Source organism: Rhipicephalus microplus, chromosome X, assembly GCF_043290135.1.
Source record: "Rhipicephalus microplus isolate Deutch F79 chromosome X, USDA_Rmic, whole genome shotgun sequence".
Classification (NCBI taxonomy): domain Eukaryota; kingdom Metazoa; phylum Arthropoda; class Arachnida; order Ixodida; family Ixodidae; genus Rhipicephalus; species Rhipicephalus microplus.
In genome coordinates this window covers 92,584,855-92,603,548 of record NC_134710.1, presented here as the reverse complement: position 1 = coordinate 92,603,548, position 18,694 = coordinate 92,584,855, and the positions used below count along the sequence as shown (strand labels likewise).

The 18,694-nt window shown below is 45.1% G+C and overlaps 1 protein-coding gene across 1 annotated transcript in view; it reads left to right on the top strand.

Annotated features, from left to right (window-relative positions):
* LOC119175443 (uncharacterized) overlaps window positions 1-18,694 on the top strand; it is a 154,468-nt gene that overhangs the window by 126,030 nt on the left and 9,744 nt on the right. The window contains exon 3 of the mRNA XM_075876378.1: window positions 16,714-16,762. Coding sequence (XP_075732493.1) covers window positions 16,714-16,762 — 49 coding nt within the window. The remainder of the gene's footprint in view (window positions 1-16,713; window positions 16,763-18,694) is intronic.

Sequence of the window (18,694 nt, the reverse complement as noted above, 5' to 3'; positions counted from 1 at the left end):
TATTTCCTTCACCTGATACAGCGTGCTCTCCACCACTTTAACTATATGGTCTTTTTCTCGGGCACCTAATTCTATTGGAAGAGAATTTCTGCATTGTGACCTTGGTTGAGTTCATCATCTTCGCCTTGTAATTAAAAAGGCGCGTGAAAGCAAAAAACTAGAGAATAGTACACTTGGTCACCGGGGCATACGAAAAAGCGTATTGCCAATTTTGTGACCGTACTCTGAACAGGGAACTGTTCGAGCGATATTAACGTCAAGGGCTGAGTGACTATGCTTCTGCAATTCGGGTGCGCCTACTATATGGCGAATAAAAAAATCATTGAAGGACATAATAGTTAGGGTTCTGAGTTCTCGGAATTAACAGAAGTCAATTACATAGTGCATACATGCGTACGCTTGAGGTTGTCCATACGCAACAAAACTGTATGCTAACAGAGAGAGAATTTTCAAAAAGAAAATGGGAAAAAAAAAGAAAACTTAATGTCTGGAGCACACTGTCTTACCATCATCTGCAGGGCGTGAGATCGACTGAGTGCGTATGAAATATCAGGGCCTGTTTCCAGGTCGTATTACGGAGCACAGCGTTGCGAAAAGGTTACAACGGAAGGCCACTTGTATTGCACAATGATAGATGAGCTTTTCTATAAAGGCAACGCCCCAGACCCTATCTGTGTTGTCGGTTTGGCAACTATATACCCCTCTACCCCCACCCCCCCCCCCCCCAAGAAAAAAGAAAGGAAAAGAAAAAAAATGAGGATTGCAATAGTTGGTAACGGATTTCGCCTTGTTCGTATATGTCCTAAATCTGTGTCTATATTTGTTAATGTGTGCTCCATCCTTCTTTATCCCATTGAACAATTCATTTGGTTTTATCAAACAGGCTCCCATGTACGACTGTTCAGATCAATACAACTGCATAGAAATAACTGGCGGAAATGTTACGTAAGCAGTGACAAGTTTGCGCGGGCATCTTTTATATATACTTTCATTTATAAGCTCTATACCTGAATTTGTTTTTCGTTTTTAACTTTCAGTTTCTGATTTCTTCACCGGTTCCATGGTAGTTATATTTGTGTTGGTATACAGGTATACATGCTGTAAATGATGCGTACTGCAAACAAATGGCTCAGTTCTATACGCCGTAGATTGTAATGACACATCAAAGGCTATTAATTTCACGTTCATACATATGAGTTCCATCCACGCGTTCGAGCGACAGCGTAGCGATAATTGCAGTGTCAATCAAATAGGTGAAAAGAGGATAGATTGATTGATGTGTGGGGTTTAACGTCCCAAAACCACCATATGATTATGAGAGACGCCGTAGTGGAGGGCTCCGGAAATTTTGACCACCTGGGGTTCTTTAACGTGCACCCAAATCTGAGCACACGGGCCTACAACATTTCCGCCTCCATCGGAAATGCAGCCGCCGCAGCCGGGATTCGAGCCCGCGACGTGCGGGTCAACAGCCGAGTGCCTTAGCCACTAGACCACCGCGGCGGGGCTGAAAAGAGGATAGCAAGAAGCGCTATAGTATACGTGAAAAGTATTCTCTTTTTGTCTGCTTACGATCGTAGCGGTCGATAGAGTGGACGAGGCACAACACTCTTGCCCTGCTAACGGTTTTTGTGCATTCATTAGGGGAAGTAAAGAAAGTAACCTTTATTGTTATATTCATGGAAGAGGAGGAGCGGGTCTTTCTTCGCGAGAATAAGGGGAGAGCGCCTCGAGCAGTCGTTTTTACTCGCACGAAGTCCCGGCGTGAAGAGCCAATTGTGCATTCGCGCCTGTTACTTAAGACGGCTAAGCATGGCCTGTGCGTGGGCCGCACGAACGCTCGTTTCCGGAGCGGCGAGTTCCACCTGGAGGGCGTGTTGTGCCGCCAAGACGTTTAACCCAAGCGGATGCGATGCTCGGCGTTCCATTTCGAGTCGCGCCACCGTGGCTTGTTCTTCCGTTCCACTGTAATATTTTGTGCTTCCCAACGCGCCTGCAAGTGGCAGCGTTGTTTGCGAAGAGTCGTTATGAGGGACGACGCGGGGAGACCCTGCGAGTTCATTTGAATCTGGCAGTGCCGCCACCATTAGGCAGCAGATGCGCGCGCGAGGTGGCATCCGGCGGCCTCGTCCCACGCCTGTCCGAGGCCCCGCTTGATGTGCAAGACCTCCGATGGTCCTCGGCTAATTATGCTAATGCTTGTTTTGGCGAAGAGCGCGGGGCGCAGTAACCGCGGGCGCTTCACTGGTGGCGCGTAGGTTGCGCGCCCTGGGCGAGGTTTTAGCACGCGTGCAGCTGGGCGGCTTCGCCTGGAACGGTTTACGCGGCGGTGCAAGCACCTCTCTTATTCTTATTGTTATATGTGTTTTTTTTTGGGGGGGGGGGGGGTCTGTTTTAGAGAACTCGCAGGGAACAGGGCAAAGAGGGAGTGACGAAGCACCCGTTCGCAGTCAGCCGGTAGTGTGCTTTTATCGCGCGAGCAGCCGGCGCTCGACGACGCGCGCAGACACTCGCTAAACTTTGGAAGCCCCGGGGCACTTGGCTCCCGCACAATCGTTGTCCAGATGCATAGCAGGCGACGGCGCTCAGTTTCGATCTGTGTGCGCGCCGCAAGCGCGACGACTCGGCAGCTTGTGTCGGGTTCCGTGGTGCTTCGTGATTTGCCATGGGTTCAGACAGCCGCGCGGAGAGCTCGTACCGGTGGCACTACTTAAAAGTTTTGTGGCTCGTTTTCTACGCCCCTAAACAATGCACGGTATGAATGGAGGACTATACCACGGCCACGTCCTACTCATCCCTTCATTTTATGGTCTACCGCTTTACACGAAAGAGCCGCAGCCGCAGTAGTAGAAACGCACCTGACTTAAATGTGTCACAGATATCCACCACAGCATAGTTGTTGCTGGCGAGGCGATCACTGTTTCTACTGGACAGACCATATGCTAAGCGCACGCCCCGTGCTTAAGGATGCTTCACGCTTTTCACAAAAATGGCTGTAAGCATCGCGTTGACGACTTTCCTGGAACACTGTTCGCAAGACCCGTATTAGCTGCCCAGCAATCCCGACTAAAGTGCTCGGTCGCCCGGTGAAACAAAGGCCTTTGGGGCGCGTCTGGTGGCTCCTGATGTGCGAGCTCTCTTCGCGGCCGGGTGCGCTGCCCATCGCATCGAAAGGGAATTTTCGAGGCGAGGGGGCGCGCTGTGGCCGCGAGCATCCCGAATTAGCCTTATCTCCAGCTGCTGGCGATGTGGTGGCGTTATTAAAGCCGCCGGCCGAGAGCCGAAAGCATTTGCGATCAATTTAGATTGCCGACTTAGTTTCAGGCGTCGGCCGCCTGCGCACACCGCGAGGCCCAGTTATTCGCCAAAACCTTCTGCTCAGTCCTATAACATCGATTTCTCTGAATAGTGTGGTTGGGTAAATGGGTCAGACATTATACCTGGGTATAAATGGGTCAGGCATTATACTTTATAGTCCAAGTGACCTGAAATCACATGTCTCTCGTTTAATTAAGAGCATAGGAAATCGGTGTTATAGATATATACAAATACACTAAAACATTGCTATCTTCCTGTTATAATCCCTCTATCATTCATGTTTCTTGTATAACAGTAAAGGATATATCCAGTGAGTAGAGAGGCAAAGAAAGAAAAATATTTTAAAGAGGTCTTAAGTACACCTATAGTATTCTTCAAAACAAGAATTTACCGACGCAGGAAGTCTAAAGAGATTCCCATGGTTTGTCGGTGAGCACCTTCATTGCGGTCCTTGGACGTCTTTCACAATGTCGTATCAGTGTCCTCCTAACGCGTGGACGAAGTCACAAGGAGAAAGTTCGATGCTGTATTGTTATGGGAACACATGGCTTTGCCTTGCCTTGTCGAAACCTCGCCAAGCGCAAGTGCGGTCTGCTACGGAGCATTGTCGTATTGCAGAATCCTCAACGTTGCGAGGCGAGGTCTCCATACCCATCCAGGGATGTGTTGTTTAAGTCTCTGAAGGACGACACGCAGAAACTTAAACTTGCCGTCATGTCGGAGGGTAAAATATTTTACGGATCTTGTCTCCACAATATGTGCTGTCGGAACACGATCAGCCTTATTTTCACTTAAGATATTTACATCCACGTCAATTTGACCTCAAGCTGGAGCGACTTCGTGCGATACGCCGTCGTGCCGAAAGACGATACCGACGCATCAATTCCACACACGATCTACGAACAGCCCGGCGCATCCAAAAGAAGATACAACGGCGCCTCGACAAATTAGACACCCAACGATGGAGGAAATTTTGTGCGTCGCTACATCCTCATAAACCACTGTTTCAGATATGGAGAATCGTGCGAGGCCTACGTTCTGTTCTAGAGCAGCGCTTTCCCTTCAAAGCCCTTGCACTTTTTCATCGCCGGCACGAAATTGAGGTAGCAGAAGATTTCTGCGCTATGACCATGGGCCAGACAACGTACACAAGCCTACATACAGTGAATCATGTTTCTCACTCATGGGACCCGTGCATGGATCTACCGTTTACATCACAGGAGCTTGATGCGGCGCTCGTGTTATGTAATATGTCGTCATCAACTGGCCCGGAGGACATTTCATACAGGATGCTGTGCAACCTTGGTAAACGGGCACGAGAAGCACTCCTTAACATCTTCAACGATTCCTGGCAAGCTGGCGTCGTTCCGCAAGATTGGAAGATTAGCCGCTTGGTACCGATTCTTAAGCCTGGCAAACCTCCCCTTTGCATTACCTCTTACCGACCGATCGCATTTTCAAGTTGCATAGGAAAGGTAATGGAGAGTATGACCTTGGCCAGGCTTGAATGGTGCCTGGCATACTATGAGATATATTCGAACGCCATGGCTGGTTTTCGCCATCACCGATGTTCGATCGACAATGTTATAGATCTCGTCACATATGTCCAGCATCAAAAGGCATGTAAACTACTATCTGCTGCCATGTTCCTTGACGTAAAAGGAGCATACGACAACGTTCTTCTTGACGCCATCCTCGAAGCCATTGAGTCAGTGGGCCTAGGCGGACAACTGTATAGTTGGACACGCAGTTATTTACAAGGGCGGACCTTATTCGTGAACACTGCAGATGGTTCCACCTCCCAACACCCAACGCATTGCGGAGTTCCGCAAAGTGCTGTCTTGAGTCCAACCCTCTTCAACCTCGTTCTCATTGGTCTTGTAGAACGACTACCAAGTGTGGTCAAGTTATCCATGTACGCTGACTACATCTGCGTCTGGACATCTGGCGTGACAAGACCTCAGGTACGCGCAAGACTTCAGAAAGTTATGACGTTGGTATCAGTGTACCTCAAGGAGCAGGGTCTGAAAATCTCGCAAGCGAAATGCGCATTGATTGCTTTTAGTCGAAAGCCAATGAGACCATACGCTATATCTATCGACGGCCAAGTCATACCATATGTCAGGACGCACAGATTTCTAGGCGTATTCATTGATAGTGACCTCTGCTGGTGCCCACATGTGGCCCACTTGAAGAAGAGGCTCAGAAATTGCTAACTTATTCAAGTATCTTGGAGGAAAAACCTGGGGACTTCAGTACATGCAATGATGCAATTGTACAAGACGCTTTTCCTTGGCTATTTGCTCTACAGTTTGCCTGTGTTGCCCAATACCTGTAGAACCAGCATTCGGACTCTCGAAAGGATCCAGGCTATGGCTCTGCGAGTTTGTCTGGGGCTACCACGATGTTCATTAACAGCTGAGAGAATCGAGATCGCTAATGACTACCCACTCAAGACGCATATCATAATGGAAGTGCTCAGAGCACACGTGAGGCATCTTACTCACGCCCCTGCCCATCATCTAGCTTCACTGCCAGAAGACCGACCTCGTGCCTCATTTTGCCAGACAGTCTTGTCATATCGCACACGCATTCCTACGGGATATACAACTCCATTCAGAATTTGAACTCCCCCATGGAGTACGACTTATGCACCTGTTGAACTCACGGTTCCAGACATAGGGTCAAAAGCCCGGCTGTCGTCTCTAGCGCTAAAGCAGCTTTCTCTTTTCTTGTTATATGAGAAGTACAGTGAGCATACTCATCTCTATACTGACGCTTCAACTAAAGTGGATGTGTCTGTAGGGTCGGTGATCTTTTCTGCAGCAGCGACAACGGTGAAGTTTCGGTTATCCCACCAGACATAATCGACAGCTGCGGAACTTGCTGCTCTACGTAGCGCCGTTAAAGTCATTCAACACCAAGAATCCAAGAAATGGAGCGTGTTCACGGACTCTAAAGCAGCGCTACAGTGTTTGATAGTCGCCTTACGCCGGGGACCTCATGAACAACTAGTGCTGGAAATTAGAGAGCTGCTTCACCACCTTTTCGACGAAGGACACAGAATCACATTTCACTGGCTTTCAAGTCACTGCGGCATATTGGGCAATGAACATGCCGATGCAGCTGCTCGATCAGCACACGAAGATGGTGAAGAAGAATCTATACCATTTTCATGGACTAATGCTGCAATGACAATCCGAAAAATCGCTAATGCAGAATTAAAATCTCTGTGGAACGCCGAGTGCTTACGGCACACGCGACTGCATAGACTGGACACGTCTCGTCGACTCCGGCCTCCGTCTGGACTATCTCGACTCGAGACAACAGTGCTTTGCCGACTATGGCTTGGTGTCGCCTTCACCAAAGCTTTCGCCTTCCGAATCGGCATGGAAGACAGTGGTGCTTGCGGTCATTGCGGCAGCGATGAAACTATAGAGCACGCTCTCTGTCACTGCCCTCGTTACAGCGTCGGCAACTAGCTGCTGCGTTAGCTCGCCTTGACGACAGACCTTTGTCTGAACACTCAGTGCTTGAAAGGCGACATGATTTGTGTGCTCACAGAAAATCAGTGAAGGCCTTACTGAACTTTTTGCGTGGCAGTGGCCTATTGAATAGACTATAGCACCCCAGCCCCCCCCCCCTTTTTTTTTTGCGCGCGTCCATTTCCCTCTTCGCTTTCTTTCCCATCTTTCTTCCCCATTCCCCCTTCTCCTAGTGCAGTGTAGCAAACCAGATGCTCCATTTTCTGGTTAACTTCCCTGCCTTCCCCTCATATTATTCTCTCTCAACATGCACGTCTTTTTCCTGCAGAGATAAACCTGCACAGGTGTGCCACTCGTAGTTCTCCTGTCTTTTTTTTTTGATTGATCGTTTAACGCACCCCTGTAAAACTTGCTTAAAAAAGTTTCTGCACAAAAGGTTTTTATAGCTCCTCACTCGATTCAAAAATTCGTAAGTAGCAGTCATTCGGGTCTTTATTTTCAACATTAATAAAAAATTTTGACACGAGCTTTGCGGACACGTTGCGCATTTACAAACGTTCGAGGAAATTTTCACGAGTGGGCATTCAATCATTTATAAGTGTTCCGCAATCATACGGACACCTAAAAGCTGCTCAGTCTTCAATAAAGCATGCACACAGTTAACACTAGCGTCCAGAACAGCGGTCGACGAGCACCAGGACCATTGCTCGTCATTGACGCCTCCTCGCCCGTCTGTAGAATCTTTCTGCTCCTTGGACACTTGAAACCGAAACATTGTACTTTTACCATACGTATAATCGGAGAAACTCCTCAGTTTAACGCAAGACTTCATTGCATTTCATCGCTTTTCCAACTTTCGCTTCACTGGCGTCATAGCACAGCGTGTAAACTGAACTACGCTATCAAGCATGTCCATTCACTTTATCTTGTCGAATCCAACTGACCTTGTCGTATTCTGAATCTAAATATCCTCCTACAATCTCTTGCCATCGGTTGCCTGATAAAGCGTATGTGTGCGCAACACCAGAACTTTTCTCCTTACTTCACGGAGACACCCTATATTTTGTGCGTTTGTCCTATTGTACGTTATGTTTTGCCTCACCCCATAAGTCTATTAGTAAGCATGTACGCAATGTATCGGCACTTATTCGCAACACTTGATGAAAAAATGGCTCACAAAAATACTCAAATATATGTGAATTTTACTGTAACGCTCCATCGTTCATTGTGCTCCGTGTGTCCTCTTCCTTCGCAGAATCAGCTACTTGGATGCTGCAAAAGTCTGCTCTATTCACCACCTCGACATTGCAGCTGAGCTACCGGTGCCTCTTTATGAGTAGTCACATCATTCAGCAAATGTTTTGAGAAATAAACCATTCCCCTTAAAGGAGTTCGAACGCCCATTTATGCTAGTCAACATCATATCAGCTGCGCGCTTGTTATACTACCCCAGTTGGCACAACAACTCGAAAAGAAAAAAGGAAGCTAATTGATTGCTTGATATGTGCGGTTTAACGTCCCAAAACCACCATATTATTATGAGAGACGCCGTAGTGAAGGGCTCCGGAAATTTCGACCACCTTGGGTTCTTTAACGTGCACCCAAGTCCGAGCACACGGGCCTACAACATTTCCGGCTCCATCAGAAATGCAGCCGCCACAGCCGGGATTCGATCCCGCGACCTGCGGATCAGCAGCTGAGTACCTATAGCTTCTAGGCCACCGCTTCGGGGAAAAAAAAAGGGGGGGGGGGGGGGGAGCTTGGCAGCATGTTACAGTCTTTGTAACACTTTAAACCAAAGGCGCACTTTGTAATACATTAGGTTATCAATCGGGGCCTGCATGTCTTGCAAGCATAACGAGCCTAATGTGAAAGCCACCCGTTGAATCACCTTGAAGCTCTTAGTCGATTGATTGTTTTTATTGCCCATCACGAAACCTATAAACTAAGCCTTCATCGAAAATGTTCTCCTTTAAAATGTGTTGTATATACCACCGATGCAACGCATCACATTCATAAAGGCACATTCCGTGAACCCACCGAAGCGCATCGGGTATGTGGCATCATTGGCATTTTCGCACAGTCACAATTTTACTGATACGTGCAATACTGATGTGCAATTGTCTTAGAGAAGACCTTCGTTCCGCCGTCATGAAATAATTGAGCAATGCTTTCATGGATTTTTTTTTACGTTCAATCTCCGCTGCTAGCATCGTTACGCAACATGACCACGCAATATGCGCGAACGGACACTTGAGAACGGAGCTCTTAAACAGTTTTCATATACGGGGTAGAACATCGAGCTGTTCTTAAGTCCAATGCACCTGGAAAGAGTACTTACATGCCATTTTATGCCCTTCATTTGCATTGCACAAGATAAAAGCCCGGGGCCTCAGAACGTTTGTAACAGCACTTCAAAGTATACCACAGAGCCCTAAATGATATATTTCAAATGATTTTTCTACGGTCAATTTCAATATTGGGTTTCTGGAGGTCAGTGTATGGTGACATTATGACGCAGAAAGTGGTCACCTGGGCCAAGGAAATCTAGACGTTTTAACGCTCACAATGGCGGGTCGCATCGAAGCATGCGCCAGCACATATACAGACCTGCTGAAATAAAGTCACACGCACTCGGAAAAAGAGACGAGCGCGACTTTGCCTTCTCGGCAGATTCGAGATTAGAGGGCCCCCTATGCTCAAATAAAGAGTTCCGGCTCCCATCCCTTCATTTCCTGCACTCTTCGTCGATTGAATAGAGAAAAAGCACATTCGCAGCTCTCAGTCTTCACTTGTGACGGCCGCCCAAAGTGAGCGTGCTGCAGGTACGGCAGTTAAGCGGCAAACGCAAAAAAAAATAATAAAACACTGCGTAGAAGACGGTTGTATGTGGGCCCTTCGTGTTCCGCAACACGTAGATGATGGCATTGCTTCTTTATTTCCTTGTTTTTGCACAAATGTCCTGATTGGAATAGGGTGAGGCGTATTGATCGCCCACTGATTAGCGAGATCTAGTTAGAGCAGCCAATGCCAAAAGTGTCCGCCTGAGCAAGTTACGTGGCCCCGGAGCTATGGGGACGGGTAACGAAGGCTGACGCTCTCATCAGCCTCCGACTCGGCACTGCCGCGTGCAGCGATGTCAAATGTGCGCGCATCTCGTCTTTTATCGCTAGCACGTGCTTTATATCTCTTTTTTCTTAAATAACCCAAGCTCGGGTTTCGCACTGCATTACGAAGGTTGTAATGTCGCTGACATTGAGAAGCAAGATCGGGAACAAAGTATAAGCTGATGAAATTATCCATGTTGCAGATGATGAGCATCCATCGCTCCCCGGTCCCTATTCCTTTTCTCTCTCTCTCTTTCACACACGCACACCAACACACACACACACACACACACACACACATATATATATATATATATATATATATATATATATATATATATATATATATATATATATATATATATATATATATATATATATATATATATATATATATATATATATATATATATATATATATATATATATGTGTGTGTGTGTGTGTGTGTGTGTGTAGCTAGCAAGAAACAAGCGGTCCTCCTTTACAGTGATCGATTGCATGCTATGTGCTATGAAGCCACTGTGAGTGGGGCGGTGAAGTGTGCGAAAGGGATCGCCTAAAGGCGATTAATACTAATAGAGACGCTAACGAAGTGTCATACCTTTCTTTATATCTAATTACAATTAATTTGCAGGCCGTAAGGTAATTAGCACACGAGAGTAACAGTGAAGGCATCGAATGGTATAAAATACTTATGAACAAATTAATAGCACTTGTAAGTATATATGGCAACTGCCCGTGGTGAAATATTTTGTTTCTAAGAGCGAAATTACAACGCCCAAATGCTAGATCATCTGTGCAGGGACTTTATGGCAAAATTTTGATGCGAAACTTTTTTTTCGACTTATTATTGAATCACAAATGTCTGTGTTTCGGGTTTCACATTTGTGCAAATGTGTCAATTGATTTGATTGATATATGGGGTTTCACGTCCCAAAACCATTATATGATTATGAGGGGCGCCATAGGGGAGGGCTTTGTAAATTTCGACCACCTGGGGAATCTTTAACGTGCGCCGAAATCTGAGTACACGAGCCTGCAGTTTTTTTTTTTTTCGCATCTATCAAAAATACAGCCGCCGCCGCGGGCATTCGAATCTATGACCCACCGGATTCCAATGGCTACAGGCGGGCTTCGGGGCGGCGACGTGGTGCCTTGGTTACGAAGCTTACTCAGCCTGGAGGACCCCCGTACCATCGCACGAAACCCGGTGCAAATATGACAAGACGCAGGTAGTGCGCGTGATATAGTTTGTTGAACAAGCTGCTCGTATGCTCTTAAGGTACCTCTGCGTTGGCGCTGCCATCTCTGATCAAGTGACCACGTGTCATGGTCCGAGTCTTTTCCCCTACACAACAGACGATGTGCTTGATATGTCTAAAAAAAAAGCCCGGTTCTCTTTTTGTTTTTGTTGAATATCGGTTCAATACTGACTCATTGGTTTATCTTAAACGTAAGATCTCATAGCTGCCCAATTATGCGTGTTTAATTGTTTATGTTGGCATTTATGTATCATCTGCTTGAATCGATGTCACTAGTGGCAGTGCGTATGAGGTCTATGCGTACAAATTGATCTTTATGGTTTTGGTTTCAATGCACACCTGGTTCATAAGAAGTTAGAAAGTGATAGATCGCGCGAGGAAGTAAAATCAATATAGGCATATCTTACCTGTCACCAAGTCGCTCTTCCATTGGAGGAAGACATTAACTAAATTAAAAATATAGTCAATATCTCGAGTTTAGTTAAAACGCGGTCACCAATCTTTACATGTTTTGAGTTAAATGTGTACATTTTGATGCATTCTTTATGCATTGCAATTGTTGAACTTCCAGACACTTCTCTATTGGGCAGCAGAGAAGATTTCTAATGCGCGATTTTTGGCTATAGTCGTCTGATGCATAGCGAGAACTTCAGAAAGCTGTGGGAAATATTATGATAATTTTCCTTGCGCAATTTTATTCCGACATGCAGAATGCACGTGCTTTCACTTTGTCTCGTGAGCCTTCCCAATTTTCAAATGAAGTAGTCACATAACTGTCCGCGGTGGTTCAACGGCATGCGCTGTTAGGTCTCACTAGCCGCATCTTGCTGTTAATTTACAGCTACCACATCACAATCTATTTCTTAACGCAGCTAGTAGGGTGCCGATGAGGTAGGTACACGGTAGGCTAGTCCATCATGTTTCTGATTTCTCAAATCATAAACCAAGTAGCCATCGATTTCCCTTTTTCTCCTGAATAGTTGGTTTTAGCGCAACTATATAATAGTCATTTATAATGGGCAACTAGCAATGATTATACAATTATTTCTGCCTTATGACTGATGCTCACCAACAGGAACTTGAACTGAAAGCCTCCTTCCCCACGACAAGCGTGATCATGCTTTACCGCTTTGTGACCGATTCCATTGAGTTTTTTTTTGTTTTTGTTGATTGCTTTAATTTTCTGCGTACCAACACACTGCAGATTTTACGGGCCTTAGCTTCTTCTCTTTTTTTTCCCCCAAGGACTCTCGTTACAACTCACGAGTTGTGAGGCATTCAGGGGCGACCTGCATTATTCGTTGTTGTCATTGTAGACAGTGGCATCCTCTGCTTTGCGCTTCGCTAACTAGTCGCCATAAAGTCCAAGCTTGCTTTATGTGAAACTGCCCCATGCGTGTGAGTCGTGACCAGTTCAAAAAAAAAAGCATGGCGGCACACATACCCCTCTATTCTCCTCATTGCTTCCTCATTGCTTTGTTGTTGTTGTTGTTGTTGTTGTGGTTGTTGTTGTTGTTGTTGTCGTCGTCGTCGTCGTCATCGTTGGTTCTTCGGGCTTCGTCATGAAAAACACACACAATTTAATAAACATTTCTCGAATACTGTGACAGCGCTTGTTTTCTTGAAGAATGGGCACTTAGTGCGCAAGTGTAAATGGGCAAAACCTCTCACTCTTCCCAGCTATTGCTCGTTCTCTTCCTTACATCTATTGCTCCACGTAAACGCGAAGTATGTATATAAACAGTCGAGCGAGTTGGCAAAAACGAAAACATGGCAGCGCCACCCACGAGCAACTGAATATCGCTGATGCGTTCCAGGATCTCAACGGCGCACTTTGGGAGCGAACAATTCGTCAGAGAACTTTGGTCTTGAGGGCCGCGTTCGCAGGGCTGGCTTTGAGTTCGCAAAATATGCCTGTCGTTAAACGGTGCCTCAGTTATATCGCCTGGCTGGCTGGTCGCTGACCACCCTTGCTAACCATTCTCTAATTGCTCCGTTATCTGCATTCACAGGTTCCCACCTATAGTTATCATTTGGTGAATGCGACGGTGAAGACTTGTGAAAATTGTCTCTCACATGCGTGTTTATCGTCACTTGTGGTTAGGTTCTACGTGGAGTTCATGTGGACTGCTGCATATACCATCTTTTCGTGTTGTTTTTTAATGTGCAGGCTCACATAACCAGAGATATCAGGCCACATCTCATCGGTAATGACTTGAATGAACGCGGGCTGAGAACTGTGTGCCGTCGCGAGCCAAAAAAATGCAAACAAAAAAGTTTTTTATAGCCCTACTGTTCAGCATTCTCAATTTCACGTTCTATCTGTGGCTACCTCAGAACACCGAGGCAACACTGAAGATTCTAAAATTGATATGATTTCATCGACCTGACGCTGCAGCGCTCAACTTCGCATATCTCAATCGAGAGTACACAGACGAACCATGAAGGAACGAAATGGAATAATAGCAAACGAACAGCTTGCATCGATATATCTATTTCGAAGAATGATCTCGGTGAAACTAAAGTAAGGAACAAAAAACAGAACAACGTACTTGGAAATAATAAATTACCAAAGAAACGGAAGAAAAAAAGTGTGCCGCATAAGAGTCTGTAGGGTATCCGCCCAGTTATTAATGATGGAAGCACGTAAGAAGAGAAAAAAGAACAATGTTTTGCGGGCTCGAGCAGCCTGTCCGTTTTTGCTTCAAAGCGTAAAAAGATGACAAATGACTCAAACCCGAAATAGCTCCAGCAGTGCACTCCAGACTGTGATCTCGCTCGTGAACAGAAGTGGCAAAGGCGTGGTCAATAACATAGAACATATCCCGCGTCCTCGGATAACCTTCGCGATAGATACAACGATGGGTGTACGAGTCTCAGACGTCGTTCTCAAACACGCAGGTGCTACGCCGGGCGAGATTGCATTATTTAAATGAGTCACAAAAATTACATATTCTTGTTCAGGTGTGGGTGAACGGACCGTGGTGGTGTTAGAATAGGCGGTTCGGGGCCCTACGCTTGTTAGAAAAAAAGAGAAGCTCCCTGTGGTTTGACAACAAAAAGTGGCATTTCTTGGAAATGGCTTTCCGCGTTGTTCTTATTATTGTTTTATTAATAGATTATATTGGCATATTGTACTCATGCTCACTGCACAGCGTGTATACAATACACGCAACGCCGTTCATTCAATGCATTTCTGATGGAGGCGGAAATGTTGTAGGCCCGTGTGCTCAGATTTGGGTGCACGTTAAAGAACCCCAGGTGGTCGAAATTTCCGGAGCCCTCCACTACGGCGTCTCTCATAGTCATATGGTTGTTTTGGGACGTTAAACCCCACATATCTGTCTATCCTTTCATTCAATTCATTGCTGATGAGAGGATATTGAAGAAAAAAATAAGATGACATTTACCATAGCAGTGTTACCTCTCGTGTGCCGCAGCTGAAACCACAGTGTTTCAGCTTATTGATGATGTCCGATATCTTGTGTCTCGTAATTAGCTCAACACACTATGAGAAATATCAGTTGAGAACCTGACAGGCATTTATTTCAGCTATTGTTCTTTACAACCGAAGGAACACTGCAAAATTGTTCTTGGTTCAAATCTGTCGAACCTAGCTTCCCGTATAGCCACACCATTCTCTCCATGACAGTTAGATGACAACCTATAAAACACAACTATATAACAGACCCCACAATTTACTTGAGTCAAAAGCAATGTTAATGCTGAAAGTTTCCCACAAGATATGAACGATAAGGTCGAATTTAGTTCAGTGGCTTAGGATGAAAAGTTGCGCAGAGCGTGCAGTTGATGCATGCGACAAGCAAACCTTTTCATTTGTTGATAGGCTGCATGATTGCGGTGAATTCGTACTGGTTTTTCTTTTCACCCAACTCGTACAAGCAGTGTGACAAACATTATTATATAGATATAAATATATTAGCTTTGAAAAAATAACCCCTAACATATTGAGTTCATATCAAGGCTTTGCTTCTGTATTTTTTCTACGTACTTTATGACAAAGAGAATCTTAAGTGACTTATGTTTTGCTTGGAAAACGGTAGCTTTTATTTTCGCAGGGCTAAGCTCAATGTTTCTCTCCAAACGTTGTGGGAAATAGTTTAACAAGCAATACATTGCTGTTCAGCGAAAACGTTACCATTCAGTAGATATTTTAATATCGACGGTGTATCCATTAATTTCAGCTCTATGTTTATCCGTAGATATAAGTTTACCTGCGACAATGTTAATATTATATAATAATACATTCCTTGCTCAAAACGATATAGCATACGGTCGAGACACCAACATGACGATAACATCTGCATATACAATAATCATTACCGTCCTATCTATCTGTGCAATCTATAGAATATGTGCGCACTAAGGCACAGTTATTCAGATGCGCTGCCTGGCCAACACTTCATTTTATGTGATGGAACGAATGAGCAATAGCATTAGATATGAACAATGCTTTATCTGTGTAAATATAAGACTTTGTCTTTTCTACGACAATGCATTGTGAATTCACAACAGTTCATCTATGATTGTACTCTAACCAAATTTAGAAAAATGTAAATTCATTGTTTCTGGGTACACATTTTTAAAATCAGTCTCTTTTTTATTGTAGCACTCAAATACTAATAAAATAAGTGTTGAATTATTTTTATTGGGTGAAAAATATAATTTGACACGCACACTTAAAAGAGAAAATTGAGGTGCCGCTTATGTGGCACGACTTATGACTCGTCACTAGATTTTTGTCATCTTTATGCCCCGCAATTACTTCCCATGTTTTCCTGTAACAGGATGCAGTATCGATTTCAAAGCCAACCAAATGCGCAGCAGACATTGGCTGTGATAGACATCAAATATTCTCAGACATGTCGTAGCTGTATCCTACGTACATCAGCGCATCTAAATGTTCACTGTTATCTCAGTTCATCTAAAAATAAAAGATCTGTGGAGTTATGGGTCCGGTTCAACGCAGGGGCACTCAGCTGAATTGCTGGAGATAAATATTCTGGATAAACATTCGTTGCACTTGCCGATATCGAACATTATTAGTGCAACACGAGTACATGAGAACCAAGTTGCACGATCGAGTGTCGTGTCTTTTTAGTGTTGGAATATTGTAGTAGACGAATGTCTACAGAAAGATTGTTGAAATCTTTTTTATTGTTATTACTAATTCGGCCCTCCTGCCTTGCTATGTCAAGAACATCTCCACAGCAAGCTTACGTTTTCTTTATTTTTTCAAATATTGTCTGAAAAAGAACAAAGAGCACAAACAATGAAATGGCGCCAAGTGTACTGGCGATTTCTTTGCTCAGAAACGCCGCTCTCCAAATCAGTACGCCGCCGATACTAAAGGACGCGGAAGGAAGAGATGTATTCTGAATGGGAAGTATTTCAGTAAAAGTATCCCAGATGTATGCCCGCCCGCTGTCGTCCCCATTCGCTGTGCTGCTTTTGCCAACTGAATTTGTCTATACTTTTGCTTGATCTCTAACGTACGCCTTTCGTGATTCGTTTTGCAGACGCAGAAACAGAAGCTGACTCTCCTGAACTTCGCTATCTGTCACGCTGGTAAGTGCTTCTTGTCGGCTACCTTTATTCTTTTTTTCACTGCAGCACACTAGCGGGGGTGGTGCGGGATAAGAAGAGAGATTGGAAGAGAAGGCTGCGAGGAGAGAGGGGCTCCTTTATCTTCGGCACAAAGTGCTATCCGACTGTCTTATTGTTTCATTTAGATCGTGGAACGGTCGACTGCCTCTGACTCAGCCTTGAGCGTCTCAGCGACGAGAAGAGCAGAACCAGTGTTCGTCTCTCTGAGCTCTCCTTCTTTGGCTTCTTTGTATATGACCGTTATTAAAGGGCATCCTACGCGTGTGTGTGCGTCTGCACTTTTTTTTTAAGATTGACCCCACAAACCGCCCGAAAGAGCAGTTCATATCTTTCACCTTATAACGATTCCCGAAATTGCTTAACGAAAGCTCTGGTACGACTAGGTTTTGTGTGGGAAATAAAAGAAACGGAATGATCTCGCATGACACTGAACTATAGCTTTTTTCATAATCTCACCTTGTGACATTGTCACCGGTACAAATACCTACAGAACCCCTCGCTAGTGCGCCAAGGTGTGCCCCACCAATGATATGAGGGCTGAGTCCCGGAAGTGTCGTCCGAACTATCTTTAGAGCACCTGTTCAAGGTTGGGTCGTTACATGAAGCAGACTATATTTAGTCTCCTGCAGTCTTATAACTTAGATGACACGGAAGTGTAGCACCTTTGCTCTCGGACGCTGAACAAACTAATCCTGCCCGTGTGATGCCGAGTCCTCTTCATAAGTAAGACATGTGCAGCTTTCTGAGGTGGCCGGCTGCTTCTTCCGTGTCGCTATCTGGGTTGGCTTGGCGAGACAAATTGACTGGGATCGCCGTGACAAAGTGTCGTGCTCTGTACTATTTGCTGTCGATGCGAGTCTCTCGCTCTCTCGCTCGCAACATTCTGGCGAACGTCGCCAAAAAAGAAAAAAAAATCTTCTCCCACCTTTCAAGCACAAAGAGGAAAAACAGCTTCAGTGTAATATAAATCCGCTGCTTGTGACAGTGGTGGTATGTTGTATGTGATGCTCCTGCGTGGGAAGTGCGCAAGCACGTCCGAAGAACTTTTTTCAGGGGGTTAAGGGCGCGGCACTCCGCCCAGGCAGCCCTTCAACTACCATTACATAACCTGCTTTATTAGGTAATATTGTGTAATCTCCAAAATTTCCTGGCGATCCGGAAGGTCGTCTCGGATATGCGAGACCTGAGTGTTCTGTGTAGCTTATTACTGTTGTACAGAAAAATATTCTTCGTAATTACGAGGCGGAAAGCGGCAGCCCCCGCCACCCCCACAAATGGATGCCCATGAAAATGTGTAAAAACTGTTCGTGCTGTGATGTGCAAACCATTCCGTCCATTGAATCATTGCATCGTATGTTTGTTTCCCTGATGGATATGCATATGTGCTCAGTGCTGCTTAACTTCAAGAAGCAGGTAACAAATATTATAAAAAATGACACCCGACAAGATAAGGTACAATAAAATGAATCAATTTGTGCTCTTCTTCTTTTTCTTAGACTTCGTGATCTTTTTGTCGACAGGCCAAATTAAATTTATAGGTGGTGGGCTCTATTGCCTCCTATAGTTTACATCAATATTTTGTCTAAAAAAAGCGAGCCCTTAAATTTACACTTCTTCCCTGTCAGCTTGAAGGCGACTCATCGCTGCTTTTCTTGACCATCACCAGCACGTTCTTATTAATATTCAATGGCGGCCAGCACAGCGTGAGCCAGATGATGGACCAATAGTGTTCTTTCGTCACGCTTTGGCTGCATTGGGGCATTTAAACGTTTCCAGACCAGCTAATTCTGTATGAAGTCTAAACAACTTTTTGTATAAAGGTTCGGGGTTCTATCCACTATGCACCGTATCTGCTGCTTTTATTGAATTTTCCTAATCATTTCTAGAAGTAAT